Here is a 22407-nt window from a genome sequence, read left to right on the forward strand (position 1 = left end):
AGAAGGCCCAAGTCGCGGCGGTCTCGCAGACCGCCTCGAATATCCAGGTCGAGTTGGGGACCCAGATGAAGGGGTTGCTCCAGCGCGTCCGCGCGCGGGAGGAGAGGCTGCTCGTTGCCGAGGCCAAGTCCTCCGCTTCTTCCTCGGCTCCTGCGGAGGCTTCGGGTCAGCCGAGCTAGATGACTCGTGCTGCAGGTATGGCTTCAGCCGTCCGACGTAAAAGGTCGGATGGAGGCGCATGCTAGACGGTATGTCTAGCGTATAAGCGTTGCCATGCCGTGCCAACACAGTGAACGGCCCGATGAAGCGTGGAGCAAGCTTGCTTGCTCCGAAGTCCGAAACCGCTTGTTTAGGCACGTTTTGCGTAGCTAACAAAACTAATGAACCAACTTTAAATTCATTTGTGTTGCCTCTGCCCGCATTGTCTGCGTTCAGCTTCTGTTGATCAACAGAAGCTGCTATTGTGGCTTGGACAAACCGAATCACGGCTTGTCTTTTGGTGATGAAGTTTATTGCATCCGAGCTGAAGTCATTCAGCTCGCTCTCCGCTAGAGGCCCGGCCTCTGCGTGGTTCTTTGCGGAGTCTGCGCCCTGCGCAGACCCGTGGTCGTCGGCCTTGTTGTTGGGGGAGTCTGCGCCCTGCGCAGACTCATGTGGTTTGTCCATTGTTGCAGCTGACACTGTGCAAGTGTCAGCGGTTTTCTGCGGCTGCTGTATTGCAGTCGTAGATTCTCCCCCACTTAAAGTGGGAGCTATCACTCCGAGTAAACTCGGTAGGCGTGGATGCCGCATGGCATTCACGTAGAACGGTGTATGCCCGGTCGAGGCATGCACTGAGTTGTTGATGGCAAACTCTGCCATCGATAAGCACTCGCTCTAGTATTGGAATGAGTGAGCGTAGCTCTTCAACATATCGACGAGCACGCGATTCACGCGCTCGGTTTGACCGTCCGTCTGCGGATGATCCGCAGTCGATATGGAAAGCTGGCTCCCAAGAAGTGTAAACACTTCTTGCCACAGGTGCGCTGTGAAGCGCGGGTCTCTGTCCGACACGATGTCGGTCGGAATACCATGGTGTTTGAACACCATGTCGACGGACAGACGGGCCGTCTGCTTCGCAGTCACCTCTGCCAGCACCGCAGCAAGATGTACCATCTTGCTGAAGCGGTCGACGAAGACCACAACACCGGTATTCCCTCCGCTGTCCGGGGGAAGACCAAAGATGAACTCCAAAGACATGGACTTCCAGCACTCCGACGGAGTCGGTAGTGATCGCAGTGGAGCCTGCGCGAATGGTGCAGGCTTTACGCGTTGGCATACCTCGCAAGCACGGATGTACTTGCGCACCCACTTATACTGGTGGTGCCAGTAGAAGTCGCGCGTGAGAAGGGCGTATGTTTTCTCACGTCCGAGATGTCCCGCAGTCGGGGCATCATGATACTCGTACATGATCCTGAGTCGCAGGTCATGATCATTTGGCACGACAACGCGATCCGCGTTGTCGTCGACTGGATTATAAAGAAGCAGTCCGTCGTGCACCCAATATCGGTGTGCACGCGCACGAAGGTGCTTGAGCAGCTTCTGACGGGACCTGTCAGAAGGCGCTGTGCCATAGGCCAGCAAGAGCTTCGCGTCCGCGTCGTGCGCGTACGCGGCCTTCAAATCGTCCAACAGAGACGATGTGGGTTTGCTTGATCGCATGACGTCAATGGCATTGACGTCAGCAGCTTCTGCGTAGTCCGGCCGACGTGATAACGCGTCGGCCACTACATTCAATCTTCCGGGTTTGTATTCGACCCGGAAGTTATACTCCGCAAAGAATGAGAGCCATCTCGCCATTCTTTGTGATATGTGTGGCGACTTCACTGCGGTGCGCAGTGATGCATGATCGGTGTAGACCACAAATGGTCTACTCCCAAGCAAATACACTCGGAACTTTGCGAGTGCATACTTCATGGCAAGGAGTTCCTTGTCATGCACCGGATAGTTGCGCTCAGCTGGCTTCAGCTGACGCGATTGGTAGTAGACGACACGATCACGGCCCTCGTGATCGTGCTGCATCAACGCGCATCCGATCGCGAAATCGGATGCGTCACACACTACGTGAAATGGGCGATCTTGGTCAGCCACTGCCAAGATCGGCGCCTCAGTCAAGCCCCGCTTGACTGCATCGAATGCCTTTTGGCAATCGGGTTTCCAATTCCACACAGCTTCCTTCTTGGGAAGCTGTGACAGCGGGCGGATCTTGCCCGCATAGTCCTCCACGTACTTGCACAAGTACGTGGCCAAGCCAAGGAACTGCCTCAGTTCCTTGACACTTGAAGGCGTTGGCCATTCATTGATCACTCTGACCTTTTCCGGGTCAGGGCGAACACCCTTTTTCCCTACGAGACACCCGAGGACGGGTATCTCGCTCGCCCCGAAGATACACTTCTTCAGGTTCGCGTAGAGCTTATGCTTTCGCATAAGCTCAAGTAACTTCCGGAGATGCACCCTGTGCATCTCTACGTCGGTCTTCCCGTCCACAGCCCGGCTGTGGATGAACACATCATCGAAGTAGCTCGGTGCGAAGTCGCGCACCGAGCGCAACAAGTGCGTCACGCACCTGTTGAAAGTCGCAGGGGCGTTCTTAAGCCCCTGTGGCATTACTAGCCATTCCCAGAGCATGCCGCTTGGCGTGCTCACTGCCGTGAGAGGGATATCGCTCTCACACATTAGGATTTGATAAAATCCGTCTCGCATGTCGAGAGCACTGTAAACGGTGCTCCCGGCCATCGAATCGATGATGACATCTTTTCGCGGTATCGGCGTCTGCGCCGGTACCGTCGCATCGTTCAGCTTGTTGTAGGCATGAACGATGCGCCATCCGCCCTGTGGCTTTTTGACACAGAACGTCGGAGCACTGTGCGGGGACTTTGATTCCCGCACTTGTCCTGCTTTGCGACGACTTTCAAAGAAGTCGTCGATTGCTTTTACTTGTTCTCGCGGCAGTGGCCACTGCCGCGTGACACAGTACTTTGTGCCCGGCACGAGATCAATCTCGTGCTGAAAGCCCTTATCCTGCGGAAGCTCCGCAGGAATCTCTTCCAGGAGTACGTCTTTGTACTTCCTCAATAATTCGTAATAGGGACTCGACTTCAGCGAGTCCCAACCTTGTTCCTCGAAGCGCTCTCGCTTCGTCTTCGCACTGAGAGTGTCTTCACTCTCAGTGGTGCTTCCCATGAAGAGCTGCCTCAGCTCTTCGCTCTCGCTCTCCGTTCTTTCGCTGTCCGAAAGAACGCACACTTGCTCGATGCGTCCATCGTGCAAGTCGCGCGTGAAGCGCTTCCAGCCATGAGCTGGAAGCGAAGTCAACTCCGACGCCATCGTCGGAGGACTAGCGAGTTCCATCTCACGATACTGGAATCCAGTATCGGTGCGCGTCAAGACGCTTAGCGTCTTGACATTCGGCGTCACCGCCGCAGTCTGCCCAGCAGACTGCTCTTGTTGCGTCTCGGTCCCGGACATAGACTTGCGTAGCGTTTTCCGCTTGCGCCGTCTTCTTGTTGTGCGGAGCTCGGCTCCGCACAGTTGTTCTTCTGGTCCAGGCCCGGCCGTGGACAGTTGTTCGCCGGCAGACCCTGTCTGCGGGCGCACGATATCAAGCCCGGCTTGATCGCATGGCGCTTCGTCATGCAGCCCGGCTGCACGACAGCATGCAAATTGCGTCAGTGCGGTACGTTTGCAACCGTCCGCACTGTTTGCAGCGTCAACTCCCGGAGTTGACACGCCTTCGTCACCTCGACGCCATTCATTGGCGGATCCCCTCATGACCGAGGGTGCGTCGGCTCCCGGAGCCGACGCGTCGTCGTCGACCTGACCGCTTCGGGTCAGGGACTGTCCCTTACACGCTTGAACGTGGGTGTTGGTTCCCGGAACCAACACATCTTTTTCTTCCGACGTCGGCAGCATTGCCGACGTGGGTCTCGCTTGTGTGCGCCCTCGCGCACTTCTTGGGCACTCCGGGACAGCAGCATTAAGCGCTGTCTCGACTGGTGAGCCGCGGTAACAGGGCCATCGCTCTCTGTTCCGCTGTCGCGTCCGAAGCACACGAGCGTGCGCTTCTTCCAGTCTATCACCGGATCATGCCGTGCAAGCCACGGCATGCCCATTACCACGTCGAACTTATCGTCCAGGTCCAGGACGATAAAGTGTTCGACAAACACTCGTTGTTTGTACGAGAAGCGCACGTTCACGACGCGCTTCTCGGTTTTTACGATGGCACCTGTCGCCAGTCGTACCTCCAGAAGACTTCGAGGTACATTTACCTCCTCGAAGTCAAGACTTGGCAGGCTCCGTAGTCGAACAAAGTTGTTCGACGCGCCTGAATCTACCAATGCTCGACGAGAGTCACTCGCTCTCTTCGAGTAAACCTTCAAGATGACTAGGTTCGGCTTGTCATCTTGCTTCTTGCAGCGAAAGCTAGTCTCACTGGGGGGCTGCAGTCCTCAGTGTCGCGTGCCCGATGTCGGCACGCGCGACTGCATTACCAGTAGGGCGCCCCGCGCCTACTGGATGTTCGCGTTTTTTGTTGGTCCGCGGCGATGCCTAGCATCACCACGACGGCTACCTCTAGGGGGCATGGGAGCTGTGCACTCCCGTGCAAAGTGACCGATCCTTCCGCAACGGAAGCATCGCACGTTACCTCCCTGCTGCTGGTAACCAGCAGTTGTTGCGTTCGAGAGGTCCATTGGTTCCGGACCTCCCGTCCTCGCTACCGGGCGCGGTTGCGGCCTCGGTACGTTTATATGGAGTTTAGCCTGCCGCAGGCTAAACTCTTCTTGCATGGCAAGAGTGATTGCAGCTTCGAGAGTACTCGGGTACTCTCGGAAGAGATAGGTCTTCACGGGCCCATCTCTAAGTCCTTTCATGAATGTGACGACCTTGGTCGCCTCGTCAATCGGGTTAGTCACGATATTTGATACCAAATATCGTGCGCGCTGCGCGTAAGCATGGACGTCATGCTTACCCTGCTGAAGGTCGAGGAACTCCGCCCTCGACCGGAACTCGTTTTGCGGGGGCTCAAACGCTTGTTTGAGCTCCTCTTTGAACACTTCGTACGTGCTGAAGCACGTAGGATCGGAGAGTCGGCGTCCATACGCCCAACTCCTTGCGCGTCCGCCAAGACATGACATGGCGAACGCAACCTTCGACAGCGGGTCGACGATGCGACGAGCCGCTATGGCTGTGTCGAGCTCGACAAGCCACCGGAGGAGAGGCTCGCCCTCTCTTCCCACGTAATTGCTTACGCTCAATTTCAATGATTGAGCACGCGGTGTCGTCCCTGACGACGCCGTCACTGAGGAAGCAGCATCACGCTGCTCCTTCATGATGAAGCCCAGAGCAACACCATGTTGCTCCGTCGGCGATAGCGTACGCAGCATCGTGGCTATCACCGCTTCTCCAATGACTGTTGACAGTCGTTGGAGGGCCTCCCACTCTGGGTCAGACAGGTGGGGGCAGTCTGCGCGTGCAACATGCGTTGCAGGCGTGTTGGAGCTCTCCATGGGCACCTCCGTGCTCATGTGGTTCTCGGCTCCGCGTTCGTACACCGCGTACGAACGTCAAGCAGTCGGTCGTTGGACGGACTACTAAGTGCTACCAGGTGTAGTGGGTCTAACTTGACTCACTACTTTAGCTTACACGTTGCGCAACGTGTATGAGGAAGCGTAAGTACTTAGTAATTACTTAGGTTAATTATATTTGAATACACAAATATAAGTTAAGTAAGAAAGGATTCCAAGTGACTTAGATTAGGTAAAATGAGAACTGTATTGTTTGTAAATTGATCTTCCTCTAAAATCTGCTAAAGACTGTTTATCATCTATGAAAGGGTTGGCAGCGGCTGGCTGTCAGAGCCCCGCTAATATGCATGTCTCTGATTGGTAGAAAGATGCTGCTTTCTACCAATAGGATCTTTTTGGGTATGTGTGGACCACTCACTGTGGTGGTCCACTTCAATGTATCCATCGGTGTGTCTTACACCAATGTGAGGAAGTATCCAAAACTTTTAACAGATAACCTATCTGTTAAATTCACAAGTGGCTTGTAGCCACTTGTACGTGTAACCCCGTTACATCGAAGACAGGACCCGATTCATCAGAATCCGGGCCTGTTCACCGGACAGTTGTCGAGGACCCTTGAACGTTAACCACTTCCAAATACGTGAAACCTTCGAGTGTCGGGATCTGTGTTGGGCCAACGAACGCGATCGCTCCGATGGTTACGGGTGAGTTGGGCATCGCGATGCTGGCGCTGTTGCTTGTCGGTTGTGTTGCTGAAGCGTGGAATTCTCGAAAGTGAGCTTCTCCAGTACACGAGCCCACTAGCAGCAGCTCGTCCTGCCTATCTGAGCGCTAAGAATACAAGTAGTTACAAAACGCCTTGCTGTGTATCCGGAACCGGAACATCCTCCGGAAGTTCACCATATATCATAATATTCGAACTTCACTTTATCTCGGAGTGTTGGTCTGCAGATAGCGGATCGCAGCGGCCGTGTTCGCCACTCCAGTTAGCGCGTAGAGGAACCCGGTGCACGAGTCCGGTTGGCGAATTACTAACTCAACAAAGGAAAATAGGAATCACGCCCCATCGACGCGTTTCCTCAAGTGTTTTTTTCGTGCTTCTTTTGCAAGCGCTTCCATCGTGCCGCTTTGCGTCTGCACAAGTAGCTCGGAATCGAATGAAAGCTCGCACTTTTCGGGTAGTGCACACACATGATCAGGCGGACCAAGCTATCCCCACGCCCCGTTCGTGTTAGCATGCCGTGCAATGATATTGCATGAAGCATGACTTTTCAACGAAGAGCACTCTCCCTTTAAAAAAAGCATAACTTAACAAAGAGAGGTTCTCTTTTGTAAAACAAAATCTTAACAAAGAGCCTCTATTTAGCGAGGATTCGAACGGTAAGCCGCGCTTGCGGTGCCGTGTAACATGGTCATCCAGACGCTGAAACCCGTACTCTAATCGCAAACTCGTGTTTTGCGACGCTATCGGATATGCAAATTGCGTTGGTATGCGAGTGAAACACGAAGTATGCGCATACTTCGTGTTTCCTGTCTGCAAGAATGTATACCCAGTCTTGCAAACAGGCGGACTCAAGAACGTGCCATAGATCCTTCTGCATCCTGAAGAAACTGGTTTGCTTACGTCCGCCAATATACCGTACCTCACAAATGAAATGGTTTGGCGACATCATGGATTGCATTTTTCTTAACGTTAAGAGGTGCTCTCATCCTGCAAATATGATTTCTTCCTGTTAAGATTCAGCTACATAATTTCAAATGTAAATGTGCAGATACCCTCCTTACTCGAACGATTTAGCCGTTTATACGGTGTAGCAGAACACACAAATACCGTCAGATGTGGATCTCCAGCACAAACCACAACAATCGCCGAGTTAGGTCGGCGCTTGTTGGCCTGCGCAGGGGTTGTCCCCTCGCGGTTCGGCCCAACCGGGACAGCGGGTGTCTCGCCTCTCGCCGACACCTGCCAACCAAGGTCCACTCTTCCGGAGATCCGCCGAGCTAGCGGACTCCGTTCACAAACTCCTGTGCCCTCCATCAAAGGATGGACGGCGGCGCGCGAGCGCTTTTACTGGCCGCCGGGGCAGAAGCAACCCAACTTGAAGAGTAACAGCACCCGGGCTGTCCGGCGTACCGGCGTACCGGCTCGCTGAGTTAGCGAGACTTTTCCTTCGCACTTGGCGAGTATCCAACGCCCATCCCGGTCCGACCTAATCTCTTGGCGCTGCCAGTCGAGTAACCTACAAGCTGTGCCTCTCGGGTACCGACGGCAGGCATAATCCGACCCCGTGCAGGGACTTACCGGAAAGTGTACGCTTGTTTTGGACTAGAGAATTCTGCTCTGTTTGTTTTTAAGTATTCCGGGTGCCCTGAAAGGGCGCCACCACTATTCCTAAGGTCCTATACAAATATCGAGTGAAATGGAGTGGTTTCGGATCTCGGCCGACCCTTCACCCTCTCAGCGACGCTTCGATCTCGGCGGAGCTGGATAAGCTGTCCGGATAACTCGACAGACTCGGCGGAGCTAGTATCCGGATGGTACATTGTACCCCTTGGCTACCCTTGCCTTATCCGGACGGTACATGGTACCGTTAGCCGAGTTCGGCGACTGAAACCCGTCTTGGTCTCGGCTGAGCTCCCTCCTGGACTCAGCTGTGGGCTTCGCGCGCGTCTTCTGACCGCCGCTAGTTAGCCTTTGGTTCTTGGTGGTCTCTCTCGGCCTCGTAGCTGAGTTGGCGGGTCCCCTGGTTTATTTTGGTCCGATGAACTCGGCTGGGTGGTACCCTGTACCGTCCATCCGAGTAGTACCGTCAATTCCACATTGTAGGCGACGTTGGTACGCTGTACCACTTCGATCTTGGGTGTTCCCACGAAACTTGCCGTTTCCTACACCACATTTGATTCTAGAGAAAAGACCTGTATGCTACGCTTTTGTCGTGTTGGAACACGCGCTAATTTATATAAGGCACACTTTCCCCACCAAGTCACCGAAGACTCAATTGGCTTGTTAGGGTTAGAACCAGAAGGACCAGGAACTTTCCCTTGCACCGGGTTGGTGTTTCCTCTGTGTACCGGACTTCCGCTAGTCGACCGACGGAAGACTCAGCGTCACTAGCCACGAGCATAGGCTAGCACGCTCTCACACACAAAATATACCTCGCAGGCCCTCAGAAGGAAGGGTCCCGGCCTGTTACGGCGTGATACGAGGGTGCCGGAGCTATACTCCGGCGGGAAGAAAATAAATGGTGTGCGCTCTCGCTCCTCCAGTTCCTGGCGACGACTCGTCGCTACCAATACACCGGCCACTACTCTCTTGGCCCTGCCAGGGATGAACACACGCTACACTAGTAGATGTGCCCACCGACAGTCATAATCCTACCTACCAGGTTTACCTTTGAGCTGCAGCTTGACGACTCTTCGGCCCATTCTCTGCGACGTGACGGCGCTACCGACGACTCAAACGGCCGCTGAAACGCCACCGGCGACTGGGGACAGGCGCCGACGACTCATAAGTTCGGATCTTGAAAGTAGGTTCGCATCGTACTTAATGGGATGCAATCGCCCGTACTTGACTTGGGACCGTCGACGAGTCATCGTCACCGACCATTTTAAGCCAATCAGCGACCGGGGCGTTTGGTCCAATGACTGGCGATGGGTTGTGACTTGCCAGTTGGCGCCGGCGCCTCGAGTCTTCTTCGCCCCTTGTCTCGGCATTGGGTTTTGGCTTCGGCTTCATTTCCCGATACCACACTTTCTTGTAGTTGGCTCAGCTGTTCTTGGAAGAGTTCATTGCTTGCTGACGAGGATCTTGTCTGAGTTTATTAGACCACTTTGAGAATGTTGCGTAGTGAACACCAAACACGCAACAGGTGACTTCTGCGTCCATATTCCCAAGCAAAGGGTGAAAGTAGTAGAAAATAGCAGCTGAGTGCTCCTTCCAGGCGAAAGCATGGTGATATTTGGCGGTAGCACGAGGTGGTCGAGATGGCTTTCCATAGTCGACATTTATCGTCGCGAGAACAACATCAATAACATCCTTGACATCGCCCACAGCCGGTAAAGCTTTTTCCGATTGATCCTGGCTTCTGCTGCTTTGAAATCAATGTTATATAGCGATTTCCGCGATAGCTCTGGAAATTCTTGGCGTCAACTCTGATCATTTAAAGTGTTCTTCTTGGCGCGTGCTTCTTGCACCCATGATCCAGCTCGCGTTCGAGCCATCTTGCAACAGGAACTTCCTTCATCGTGACCTCGAAATGAGGAAGTAAGCTTGTAGTGGCGTACAAAACCTATTGTTAGACTGGTTTCAAACCGCTTTCTTGGAGTTAAGAAATAGCATTTTTTTCAGAAAGAATTGGGCCGATTTGGCGAAATGGCAATTTAGTTGTTAAGCATTTCATTAAATGATGTGAGGTACGGTATAAGTTTGTGCGCAGTGCATAAAGTTAGCGTAAGCTTGCGTAAAGTTTCTGAAAAACAATATTTGGTTTTGCTGACGCGTCAGAAAAAATCGCGTCACGCCCGTAAAATACCGCGGCCTTCCTGAATAAGCATGGGGCGGAAGCCGAGCAACGTGTACGACTACTACATCCGGCTGGAGCCCGAGAACGGCAAGGGCCTGGTGCGCTACCAGTGCAAGAAGTGCGACAAGCAGTATGCCAGCAACGCCACGCGTCTCGCCGAGCACCTGCGCATGGTGTGCGTGCCGGGCTTCGTGAACAACCAGGCCAAGCACCCGCGCAAGAAGTCCCGCCCCGCGTCCGTCAACATGCCCGTGCGCCCGCCGCAGACCAGCGCGCACAGCGACCCGGACGAGGACGAGGACGAGACGGAGGACGCCGACGACTCGATGGCCGCGACGGTGGCGTCCCTGGCCGTGCCGTACGCTGCGGAGCCGGCGCAGGCTCTGGCGCTCAAGCGCGCGGACCAGCAGCTGCTGCGGAACATGTTGGAGGCAGAGAACGACCCACCCCAGGACATGACCGAGGTGCTGCTGCGCCTGGCCAAGCTGTCCACGTGCGTTATCGCCGACGCCATGACGGAGCTCAAGATCCACGGTCACTTGGTGGACGTGAACCTGGTGCGAGGCTACGACGCCCCGTTGGCCATGAACATCTGCGGCCCTGCGCTCACGGTCAAGATGATGCCGACCACGGGCGCCGCGGTTGCCGGTAGCTCGTACGACTACATGGACACGGCGGAAATGGGCCAGGTGGTGGTGATCAGTGCCCCCGCCGGCAGCACCAAGGCGGTGTTCGGCGGCCTGCTGGCGACGGCGTCCAAGACGAGGAACGTGGCGGGAGTCGTCACGGACGGCCGCGTTCGGGACGTGCAGGAGCTGTGCACGATGAACTTCCCGGCCTTCGCGACGGGGACGTCGGTGCACGGTAACGCGGGGTCGTCAACGATCGCCGAGGTGAACACCCCCATCCTGGTTGCGGGCTGCGTCGTGCGCCACAACGACGTCATCCGCGGCGACATAAACGGCGTGGTCGTGATCCCGGCTGAGCGCGCGGAGGAGGTCGCTGCCCGCGCGGAGATGGTCGAGGAGCAGGACAACAAGATCGTCGAAGCTCTGCACGAAGGTGAACCTCTGCAACGCTGTTTACACCGCTTCGGCTCAACGAGAGATGTGTAACCCCGCCATTCACCCGTGTTGCAGCTAAGCCAGTCACGACAACTTCATCATCGCTGACCTCCGTCAGCTCTCCTGCTTCCTCGGAAGTATTTAACTAGCCGAAGCAACAAAGACAGCATTCCTTACGCCTTGCGTTCACTTCAAGCATCCAAAAGTGGCTACATGTACATGTCATTTGTTATGTATCCATCGCCACTAAACCTCGGATTCGCACTTAGTGCGAGGAGGTCCATTAAGCCATCTTCGCAGACATCGACCAAGGCAGCAATGGCGGACGAGGTGGACTATGAGAGCGACACGGCCATGGCCGTGGAGGAGGAGGAGGACAAGCCGCAGCAGGCCAGGCGCGACGACAGCAAGCGCGTGGTGAAAGGCCGCGGCTCCGGCTCGGCGGCCATGGACGCGGCGCGCTACCCGGCGGAGAGCGGCGTGTTCGAGAAGCTCAAGCCTTCGTCGGCCTCGTCCAGGGACCACGCGGCCGCGCTTCGCTCCGTGGAGGGCTGGATCCTGTTCGTGACGGGCGTGCACGAGGAGGCGCAGGAGGAGGACGTGATGGACGCCTTCGGGGAGGACGCGCAGGTCAAGGACCTGCACCTGAACCTGGACCGGCGCTCGGGCTTCGTCAAGGGCTACGCGCTCGTGGAGTTCGAGCACTTCGAGGACGCCAAGGCGGCCATGGAGCGCCTGGACGGCCAGGAGATCCTGGGCAGCACCATCCACGTGGACTGGGCCTTCCGGAAGGAGGCGGCCGACCGGCGCGGCGGGCGCAGAGCCAATCGGCGGTAGACTAGACGGCAATGGCGGAGGAGACGAACGACCGAACGACCGAGCAATGCTGTATTGTGCTGTGGCATCCTATTCTAGCCTAGCCTATGGTGAACACACGCGCGTCGCGCTGCTTCTTGGGGCGGCCGCTGGGTTTCTTGATCTTGTTCTTGTACTCCTCCATGTACTCCTTCTCGAGCTGCCGCTTGATGCGCAGCCAAGCGGCCACTTGGCGCTGGATGCGGCGGGCGCCGAAGTACTGGTGCGCCATGAACTCAATGCGTCGCTTGGCGCCGGGTACGCCGGAGTTGCCTGGGTCTTGGTCTGGCGGCATGTCGGAGATGGTGCCGGCGTTGAGCTGCGTCGAGTGAAAGAAAGAGGATGAGTCAGTAACGAGATGCAGGTTTGTTTTGCCTTTTCTTTATGGGGAACGTACTTTGACCATCTCGCGTGTCATCGCGAGCAGTACGTCCCGGAAATGGACGTACTCCTCTTCGTACAACGGGAGCTGGAGTTGACCTGCAGCGTGACAAGGACACAGTTAGTATGTCAAAGCTAATTAACTGTACAGTGTTCACAGCAAACAAAACTTACACATGTACTTGAAGAAGTGGGCCATGTGGAAGGGCAAACCAAATTTGCCCAGAGGTGGCTTGAGCAGGTTCACTAGCAGGAGCATCTTGTCCACCTTGACGAACCCAGTCGCTTTGGGATCGATGTCAGCCCACTTGGTCTGAAACTCTTCAAGAAGCTCCGGTTCGAACAGTGGCTCCTCATCCTCATGAGAGAGCGAGAAACCCTCCAAAATCACGGCGATAGTGAGATTGAGCATGACATAAGTGACCAACAACGTAAACGAGCAGAAGAACGCAAAGGCAATGGGGTTTCCACAGCCATTCAATGGTGTGCACCCGTCGAAATCGTTGAACCCGCACATGGATGGATCGTAGGGAGGATCGTTGACGCAACCTGGCGTATTTGATGCCAAGTCGTGCATACAACTATTCCAAGCTTCCCCGGTTGCAGCGCGCAGCAGAAAGAGGAAGCCCCTGCCAAAGTCCTGGAAGTTGGCGTGGCTGTCGATGTTATCCGACAAAGCGACCTTAGCGAAGATCTGCACCCCCATCGTCGAATAGATGAAGAGCATCAGGAACAGGATGGACGTAATGTTGCTGAGTCCGGGAAGAGCGATGTACAAAGTCAGCAGAATTTGCCGGATGCTTTTGGATGCTTTGACGAGGCGAAGGATTCGCGTGACGCGGAATACGCGCACCAGCATTGCGAGCGACCGGACTGACGCCCCGGTAAAAAGTTCAATAACAACGCTGAGAAGAGTGCCGAGCACGACAAAGAAGTCGAACTGGTTCCACTGGTCTTCGAAGTACTCCCAACCAAACGCTGTTAGCTTCATCACTGCCTCCATCGTGAATATAACAGCAAATACTTCGTTCACAACGTTGGTAATAGAGGCTTGTAAAGTTGACTCGCCGAAGAACTGAGTAGCCATCAGAAATGTGTTGACGATGATACAAATCATGATGAACCATTCGAACCGCTGCGTTTTGACGAGGTCGAACAGATAATGTCGCCAGATTTGCCTTGGGGGCTTCAGAATACGCACGGGGCCAACCCGAGACGCTGCTTTTTGAGCCTCTATCCACTTCTTCTGCTCGGGCGTGAGCATAAAATCACCTCCCAGTGCGGCTTTCATGCGGTTGAAGTTGTCGATAATAACACCGACCACCAGGTTCACAACCAAAAAGCTGCCCACCATCATGAAAAGCACGAAGAAAAGTGCCCACACCATATTATTGTCACGGATCGGTTGCATGCCGATGCCGTTTGAGTCAATCGCCGCCATCATAACGTCTGCCCAGCCTTCCGTGGTGGAAATCTCAAAAAACGTAAGCATAGCGGTGCCGACGTTGTTGAAATTCTCTGGTAAGACCGGTCCCCAGTCGGCCCCCCAGCACAAACAGACATACTCAGATGTCAAGTTGGAGCTTGTAGTGTATGGGAATGTGGCTTCGCACTCCGTACCGTCGAACCAACCGCGTTGGAGATCTGACGATGCAGTGTACGTTGTAGGTGCCACGAGAAAAGCTACTTGGTCATCGAATAACGCGCCAAATACGTCCCCGCTGCATTCATTGAACGTGCCTTTCAGGTAGTTCACTGCCACAATACTGAAGATGAGGAAAATCATCATGCAGACAAAAAGCACGTTGACAACTTGTGGAATGGCCTCAAATAATGCGTTCACCACCAATTTCAGACCAGGACGCCGACTGATCATGCGCAATGGACGAAATGTTCTCAAGCCTCTCAACGATCGGAGAGACTTCAGATTTTTCCCTTGCCCAGACGATTCGGCCACGAGCATGATTAAAGACGAAATCACGATGACACCATCGATGATGTTCCAGCTGTTGCGCAGATACGATCCTTTGTGTAAGATAAGGCCCATTGCGACAATTTTGATCACCATTTCAATCGCGAACACAATAGCAAGCGATTTGTCCAATCCTTTCAGGAATGTAGCGAGGCCCGATGTGGGGTCGGCGAGTGGGTTGTCCACGGCCAGAGCGATGGACGAGACAACGATAAGACCAAATACGGTAGAGTCGAAGTACGGATGTCCAGATAGATAGCAGGCCAAACGGCGAATCTTGGAATTCTGGGCAAATAGGAACAGTGATCTCTCCGAGCTAACAGGTTGTTCTGGTTCTGATGGATTCGCGTCATCCGCCCCCTCTACTGTTTCGGCCGATGGCTGAACTCCAGTACTCATTATTGCAGACACAACACTCGCCCGCGAGCTGGCAATTATGCTATTTCGTGCAGCTTCCAACAGGTTGCGCAATGACCTTCTTCTGATGTTACCTTGCTTGACAGTCGTTTTCGTCAAAGCAAGACCTGGCGGTTCGACGTAGACTGTTTTGGCCAGAGGCACACTTGGTGTGAGTTCGTCTGCGAATTTCTCCATATTTACCACTCGGACATCTTCCTCTTCTCCCTCCTCGTCCATTTCAAGTATAGACTGTCGACGAGAACCCATCGTAAAAGTTGTTGATACCATCAAGAAACTTCCTCTCGTGGCCATTGCCCGTTCGTTCTCTGACGTGATGGGAACCACTTTCATACTCATGTTCATGACAGACATCTTCTGGGCAAGCTTTTTGGTGTCTTCTTGTTTCTCCTGGGCTTGTTCCTCGTCATTGTCTCCGAAGTTGTCGAGCAACAGAGCCAAGAAGAGGTTCATGAGTACGAAGTCTCCTAGAATCACCTGGGTAACATGCAATCAGCTTCATCGTAAGGATATAAAGTTTAATGTACTATGCCTAATCACAAACACATTTACTTACCAGAGATATGAAGTAGACGCAAGAAAACATGCCGTTTCCAAGAATGGCGTAGTACATGATGTTATTCCAGTTCTCACCCGTAATGATCTGGAAAACAGTGACAGCAGCCCATAATAGGGTATCGAAGTTGTTGCGCGGGACCTATTAATCCAGAAGGTATGTAAGTTATCAGTTTTGCATAGCTTCAAAGTACATATTGCTTACTGTTCCGTTCCAGAATCCTTCCAGCGTAAATGGCGTTGGGTACCCTTCATCGTCGAAGCGCATGGTGTTGCCGAAAAACTGAGGTCGCAAGAAATCACTGTTAGCTATGAGCGTCCTAATATCAGGCAGCGGTTTCCATTATTACCTGTACGCCCACCAACGCGTAGATGTAGATAAAAAGGAATAGTAGCACACCAAAGTTGGTGATACTAGCGACAGCTCGTCCAATCATCTCGAGCAACTCACGCAATGATTTCCAATCTCGCGCAAGTTTAAACACGCGGAAAAGCCGAAATGACCGTAATGCGGAAACTGCACCTTTCTTGGGAGGGTTGCTCGACATAAACGACGGAGGTGATGCTATAGTCTCAAGAATCCCCATGAACACGATGAATGCATCGAAGAGATTAAACTTGTCGCGCGAGTATTGACGTAACCCAAGACCAAACATTTTCATCACCATCTCCACCACGAAGACGCATGAAAGAGCGAAATTAACGATTTCGAGGTCTTCGTCCATAGTCGTGGGCATTGGGTAGTGATCAAGCGCTAAAACCACGGTGTTTGCCATAATAACAGCCATAATAAACCCAGCAAATAGTTTGTGCGACACAACAGCATTAAGCCAGTGTTCACGAGCCTGCTTCTCCGCGTTTTCTCTTTCCAGCTTTGCTCTTGTCTCCTCCTCTCGCTTCTGTGCAGCAGTTTTTCCAGGTTTCTGGTCAAGATTGAACTCTTCTGAGATGACTGCCAGAGTCAAGTTCATCACGAAAAATGACGCGAAGATAATGAGAACTACGAAGAAAATTGCCCCGATAATCGGTTGAGATGAATCCATCACCATGTACATGATGCCCGTCCAACCTTCTTGAGTAATTGACTGGAAAATGGTGAAAAATGCTCGCCCGATGTTGTCAAATGTCGTGAGTCCCCAGTCTAGGCTAGGAAGATACAATGCGTAATCCATTGCTTTGTGGTGGTTAAACCGGGGATTGCCAAATGTATCGTAGTCAGAACCACAGGTCATTCCGTCGTTGCATTCATGGTTTCCAGGTTGCCCTATGCCCGCGCATAGCAATTCGTCGTCTGTGTCAACTGGCCAAAAGCAGTCTTGAGTGGTATTCCAAGGGGAGGATTCTTTCGTGTACTCAGCATCACTATTATCGTCGTAATCGAGCAAAGGGCCGTCGATGCATTGATATGCTGATAGATTTACCTTGGCCAACTCGATATAGTCATCAGAAACTGGCCAGATGGTCTCATTTGCGTCATCGAGTGGCAGCTTGATCGGAAGTGGTGTCACTCGGCATCGGCGATTCATGGTTCCACCAAAAAGTTGAATACCCAGAATCCCGAAAATAAAGAACACGAAAATCTGAAGAATTACAACATTTCCGAGCGCGGGTAAAGCCTTCAATAGTGCCGCGATAAGACGTCTCATTCCAGGGATGACTGAGAGTGACCGCAGCGGTCTAAGAACTCGAATTGTTCGGATGGCTGACACGTTCGGCATTCCTGGTAGGGATGCAACGAGACTAGGCAAACAATAAAGTGTAAGCACAAACATATTTCGCCCAGCAAAAGCTATCGTAAGCACCCGTACCTGGAAACAACCACGAAAAAGTCGAGGATATTCCACGCATCTTGTTCATATGAGCCTTTGCCCTGGAGCCCCATCGCGATGATTTTAAGCACGCACTCCGTCGTGAAGATGATTGTAAACGGCAGCTCGGATACCTCGACGACATGGTTCTGTAGTGAGTATGCGTCAACAAGGACTCCATCCTGGTACTTTATGCCTGAACTTGCAGGATTTAATGAGCTGTCCACCACCGAAAAGTCCGACAATCCAAGTATTACTGAGTTCGCAATAATGACCACAATAATGAAGCGGTCGAAGTACTTGTGGGTTACCACGCGAGCACACCACTGACGCATCCAGTTGTCCCGCGGCAAGAACCGACAGACAACATAGTCCGCTCCAAATCTCTGAACAATCGTGCAATCAGTTAGTGCAAGTGCAACTCACCCTTGGCTAGCTTAGACTAGATACTTACTTTTGGTGGTTCGACGACTCCACGTCGCCTCTTTATATCTGTAGCATGTTGTGTCGTGCCATTCATCGGCTGTTGTGTTGGTGGCGGGGCTCCTGCTTCTGGTGGAGGAGTCATGGTCGTGCGGGGGATGTCGGGAATCAACGCAAACGCATCCTTTTCCAAGGAGCCACCAGAAGCTGTCGGCGCGACCGCAAACCCACGCTTAATTCTGCCTGATAGATGTCTTAGCACGTGCGGGATGGACGAACTCTCGATGGTCCCGGGCGTTGAACTGCTGCACGAAATGCGTTCACGCGGGACGTGGTCAATGATTTGGCACAACTAGGCTGAACAAGCAGTTACATGTTGCCGCAGGCCTCTCGAGCGAGCAAGCCAGGAATAGGCTTGCGGTCGATCCAAACGTGGACAGGTTCAGTGACTAAATGTGGCCCCAATTCACTTCGAGGCGTCCGTTAGCTTAGTAACTCGCGAATGACTCCAAATTAATTCTGTGGTCCAAGAACTTAAGGCGAGTCCCTCACCGCAAAGTTGCAGCAGTGAAGATTGAGCGAAGCAATTTCCACTACGGCTGTGGCGTACAGTGAACTGCCGTGGTGTCATGTTTATGCAATCTACTACACGATACCATGGCCCATTACATGTATCTCGTTTTGTAGCTACAAATCGTAGATTTGCCGTTGTAGGAGCATACTCCGTTATCCGCTCACTCAGCCCACTTTTCCACAATTCCTGTCTCGTGGTAAATCCCGAGGTCGTAAACAGGATTTGCCAGAGTACTCCAGTGTGTGCGCCAAATCATGTTGGTAAAGTTTTGTCTGGAAGCTATCGACAAGGTTTAACTCAACCTTTAAGCGAGTGCTCTGCGCCCGATAATTATGGTTATCCTGGAACAAGTCGAAAATAGAGTGCATGAGGGAAAACATCTATCAATACGACCGCAACCACTGCGTGCGTGTCACCGAGTTTCCAGCAAGGCGCCTTCATGCCGTGTGGTGATTCTGGAGCATGGGAGGTGTTTGCTGTACCCAAGGCAAGAGATGCGTGGAGGTCCGGAGGGTATTCGAGGGAAGTTTGTTTCTCCAGCTCATCGGCGCAGACAGCACTCAGACGATTATTCAGCACGCACAAGTGCGTAAAGTTGAGGCGGAACCAAGCCGCCGCACGCCAATTCCAGCTCTGACCAAACAGCTTGCTGTGATTTTTGACGGGTCTGTGAGCCTCTTCGACGCGAACGGCAGGAACACTCTCAACATTCGTGCGTTTATGCCTCTTGGACGTAGTAGTGCTCGGATAGTGGTGCCTCATACTCCTGACATCGCGTACTCGCTGGACCCGAAATTCGAAGGCGAGGTGATACTCACCTCAGAAATATTTCTCTTTTGGAAGTCTGAGAAGGAAATCGTGTGTCGATACGTGATTGAAGGTGCAGGAGATGAGGTTGTGCTGCAGTCGACCATGTGCGCTCGCGTTGAGTTGCAAAATCATTCGCAATATTTGCTTCTTCCCCCGCATTCTCTGCCCGATCCTACGGAACGTCAAAAGGACTCATCGCTCAACGCACTCACCAATGCTGATTTCATCGGACTTCTTGGTATCATCCCCTTCTTCGCGAATTTGCCAAATGACAAGCTCTCCATGCTGACCGAAATGTCAACTATCCGCGTGTATCCAAGCAACAGTGTCATTTTCCGCGAAGACGAGGGCATCAGCACTCAAATGTTCGTGACTCTCGCTGGATCAGTTGAAGTGACGAGCTCTAGAGCAACTGCCCCCTTGGCAAAACTGGAGGCAGGTTCCTTCTTCGGAGAAATGTCGCTTCTCATTAACATTCCGCGCGCAGCAACCGTCAAGGCGCTTGAGAGCTGTATGCTGATGAGCATCGAAAAGAAAGCATTCCACACCTTGCTGGATCAATGTCCCGATGTGAGAATAAGCGTCAGCAAGCTTCTCAAAGAGAGGTTATTGTTGAAAGCGATTGTGAGTGGAGTGTTGCCCTTCTTCGAGTCCATACCTAGCGAACGGATGATACGCTTTAGCCACACGCTTGACATTGAAGACCAGGTTCACAAAAATGATGTTGTACTGCGTCAACAAGACGAGCACGACACACACGAGCCAAAGTTCGTCTTCTTGGTGTATGGCGCGCTTGAAATCACGGCCAAGCATCGAAAACCTAGCAAGTTTGGGCAGGACAACACCGTCTTCCTCACACCAGGGTGTTATCTGGGCCCGTTCACGTTTGAGCGGCTGAACTTGCGTAAGGGGAAAGTGCTTGCTCGGTCGGCTGCAGTGCTGATGACCTGCCCTTTTCACAAGGTTTTGGACCTTTTCGAGGAATACCCTGCTGCAGGGGCAGCAGCAAACATAGCCTGGTTCGGCGAGCGATGTGACTTTGCCAGCGTGTTGCGGCACGGCGTCATGACCCAACGATTCCAAGCGTTTCTCGAGGCGGAGCATAGCGACGAGAACTTTTTGTTCTTCTTGGACATTGAGAAGTTCCGCGTCACGGAGGATGGTGTAGAGCGGCGGGAGCTGTCCAAGCATATTCGAACACAATACATCCAGCCAGACGCCCCCAAAGAAGTCAATCTCCCCTCCGGGATTCGAGACGGTCTCCTGGAGAAAATGGACAAACTGGCACCAACAGACGTCGTTGAGGCCGCGTTCTTCGACGAAGCCTGCGACGAGATCATGCGGCTCATGGTGAAAGACAGCTTCCCGCGGTTCAAGAAGAGTATGCACTTCCAGAACATCGTGGACACTCTGGACCCTCACACGAACCGCAAAGGCTCTCGGCTTGTGGCCGCATGTCACCACTTCCGCGACTCGCTGCAGGTGCTGCGCCCCGGTCACGTCGACATGAAGCACATGCAGCTCGAGCGCATGATGAGTACGATCCAGAAATCCCACGCGCGGAGAAAGATCTCCTCGGGTCTGGCCATCTCTCAACAGTAGTCATCGGATCGTTCGTTGTGCGTGGGGTGGGTGTGACGACAGCAGCAGCAAGTGTAAAATAGTACAACCAGCATCAGCAATATACAAAAATCCCTAGCAACAACAAAAAACGGCGTACAGTCTATTAACCCTCCAGCAACCCCAGAAGCAGCAGCAACAGCTATAGGTAGCTGTAGCTGTACCACTGCTGCAGAGAAAGCAGCCGCTTAGGCGGCGATGAGCGTCTGCAGGCACTTGACGACGTCGCCGCCGGCCTCGCGCAGCTTGCGGTCCGCCTGCTGCGAGGACAACTCCATCTCGCTGGCCACGAGGGCCACGTCGTCCTTGCTGACCTTGACGGCCGCCAGCTTCTTCTCCAGCAGGCGCTCGGCCTCCTTGTCCGCCTCCTCCTGCTTGAGCAGCGCCTGGAAGGCCTGCTTCATCTTGTTCTCGTCCATGGCCTTCTCCTCCTCGCGGTCCGTGAGCTTGTCCATGGCGCTGCTCTCGTCCTGCTTGCTCTTCGCCTGCTGCGGCTCCTCCTCGTCGTCCGAGCCGCCCGCCTGGGCCTGGGCCTCCGCCTCGGCCTCCTGCGCCGCCTGCTGCTTCTTGTCCTCCGCGCTCATCTTTTCGGTCACTGAAGGACCAGCCGATCTCCGCGGTGGATACCGGTATACCGACCACCGAGTCTGAGAGGCTTTCGCCCTATTTTAATCAACCGGTTTTCTACCGGTGAATTAACAGTACGCAGTGTCACAGGTGCAGCTCCATACAAACGCGATCATACGACTCGTCGCGACGGTTTCAGCATCAGGTCTGCCAGGCTTTCCGACGGGCGTGATGCAACGACGGGACGACAAGATCCTGCTTGACGGACGCGATCCAACGGCCGAGGATTTGCGACCACAGACTCGAGCTCGGCTCACTCGCGCTTCCGCTTCCCCCGCCGCACGTTCCTCCCCGCCTCCTCCTAGCCCAGACCATGTTCTCCCGCGTGTCCCGCCGCGTCGCCTCCGCCGCCAAGCGCAGCGCCAGCCGCACCTTCGCCACGCAGGCGCGCGCCGCCTCGGCCGTCAAGACGCCCGCCGCTCTGGCCGTGGCCGCTGCCGCCGGCGTGACGGCCTTCGCGCTGGCCGCCGCCCCCGTGGCCGAGAACAAGCCCGCCGCCAAGGCCGCGACGCCCCTGGCCGGCGTGCCCGGCACGTCCAAGGAGCGCACGTTCATCGCCATCAAGCCCGACGGCGTGCAGCGCGGCCTCATCAGCGAGGTGATCGCCCGCTTCGAGAAGAAGGGCTACAAGCTCGTGGCGCTCAAGCTCATGACGGCCACCGAGGAGCGCGCCAAGGCCCACTACGCCGACCTGTCGGAGCGCCCCTTCTTCCCGGGCCTCGTCAAGTACTTCACCTCGGGCCCCATCGTGTGCATGGTGTGGGAGGGCACGGACGTGATCCTCACGGGCCGCAAGATCCTGGGCGCCACCAACCCCAACCAGGCGGCCCCCGGCACCCTGCGCGGCGACAACTGCATCTCCACGGGCCGCAACCTTGTGCACGGCTCGGACGGCCCCGACTCGGCCAAGCACGAGATCACCATGTGGTTCAAGCCCGAGGAGGTCAGCAACTACGAGCGCGCCCTCGACTCGTGGATCGTCTCGGACAACTAGGCGAAGTCTTCGGAGCCGAGTTACTGGCGGAATGCAGACTCATGCAGCGATCCTGTAGCTTACCGTCTTGATCAAACAATAAAAATGATGCCGAACAGCAATTTTCAAGTCTGTCTTGTTCTTGGCATGAAAAAGCTCTCAATTCAAGGTTATTACATGTACGCGCTACTGTAGTATTATAGTAGTTGTCCCAAAGCACGCTTCTGTAGTATTAATAGCA

At 54.0% G+C, this 22407-nt stretch overlaps 6 protein-coding genes across 6 annotated transcripts; 4 read left to right on the plus strand and 2 right to left on the minus strand.

Moving 5' to 3' along the window:
• Nucleotides 1–10116: 10116 nt before the first annotated feature.
• IUM83_09789 (Demethylmenaquinone methyltransferase) lies at nt 10117–11300 on the plus strand (the record flags this gene model as incomplete). Its single annotated transcript, XM_067934256.1, has 2 exons — nt 10117–11149; nt 11227–11300. The coding sequence occupies 2 exons, from the start codon at nt 10117–10119 to the stop codon at nt 11298–11300; spliced, it is 1107 nt and encodes a 368-aa protein (XP_067799366.1).
• A 169-nt stretch (nt 11301–11469) lies between these two features.
• Nucleotides 11470–11988, plus strand: IUM83_09790 (RNA binding protein; the record flags this gene model as incomplete). The annotated part of the gene is made up of 1 exon (XM_067934257.1): nt 11470–11988. The coding sequence occupies one exon, from the start codon at nt 11470–11472 to the stop codon at nt 11986–11988; it is 519 nt and encodes a 172-aa protein (XP_067799249.1).
• Nucleotides 11989–12067: 79 nt separating this feature from the next.
• IUM83_09791 (Sodium channel protein type 4 subunit alpha B) lies at nt 12068–16503 on the minus strand (the record flags this gene model as incomplete). The annotated part of the gene is made up of 6 exons (XM_067934258.1): nt 12068–12325; nt 12404–12486; nt 12562–15253; nt 15333–15473; nt 15537–15614; nt 15682–16503. 6 exons carry the CDS (start codon nt 16501–16503, stop codon nt 12068–12070), a joined length of 4074 nt encoding a protein of 1357 aa, XP_067799378.1.
• Nucleotides 16504–18598: 2095 nt separating this feature from the next.
• IUM83_09792 (mechanosensitive ion channel protein) lies at nt 18599–20548 on the plus strand (the record flags this gene model as incomplete). Its single annotated transcript, XM_067934259.1, has 1 exon — nt 18599–20548. One exon carries the CDS (start codon nt 18599–18601, stop codon nt 20546–20548), a length of 1950 nt encoding a protein of 649 aa, XP_067799380.1.
• Nucleotides 20549–20754: 206 nt separating this feature from the next.
• On the minus strand, nt 20755–21150 carry IUM83_09793 (Huntingtin-interacting protein K; the record flags this gene model as incomplete). Its single annotated transcript, XM_067934260.1, has 1 exon — nt 20755–21150. One exon carries the CDS (start codon nt 21148–21150, stop codon nt 20755–20757), a length of 396 nt encoding a protein of 131 aa, XP_067799379.1.
• Nucleotides 21151–21506: 356 nt separating this feature from the next.
• On the plus strand, nt 21507–22187 carry IUM83_09794 (Nucleoside diphosphate kinase B; the record flags this gene model as incomplete). The annotated part of the gene is made up of 1 exon (XM_067934261.1): nt 21507–22187. One exon carries the CDS (start codon nt 21507–21509, stop codon nt 22185–22187), a length of 681 nt encoding a protein of 226 aa, XP_067799377.1.
• Nucleotides 22188–22407: the final 220 nt, after the last annotated feature.

Source organism: Phytophthora cinnamomi (assembly GCF_018691715.1).
Source record: "Phytophthora cinnamomi strain GKB4 chromosome Unknown Contig5, whole genome shotgun sequence".
Taxonomy (NCBI): Eukaryota; Oomycota; class Peronosporomycetes; order Peronosporales; family Peronosporaceae; genus Phytophthora; species Phytophthora cinnamomi.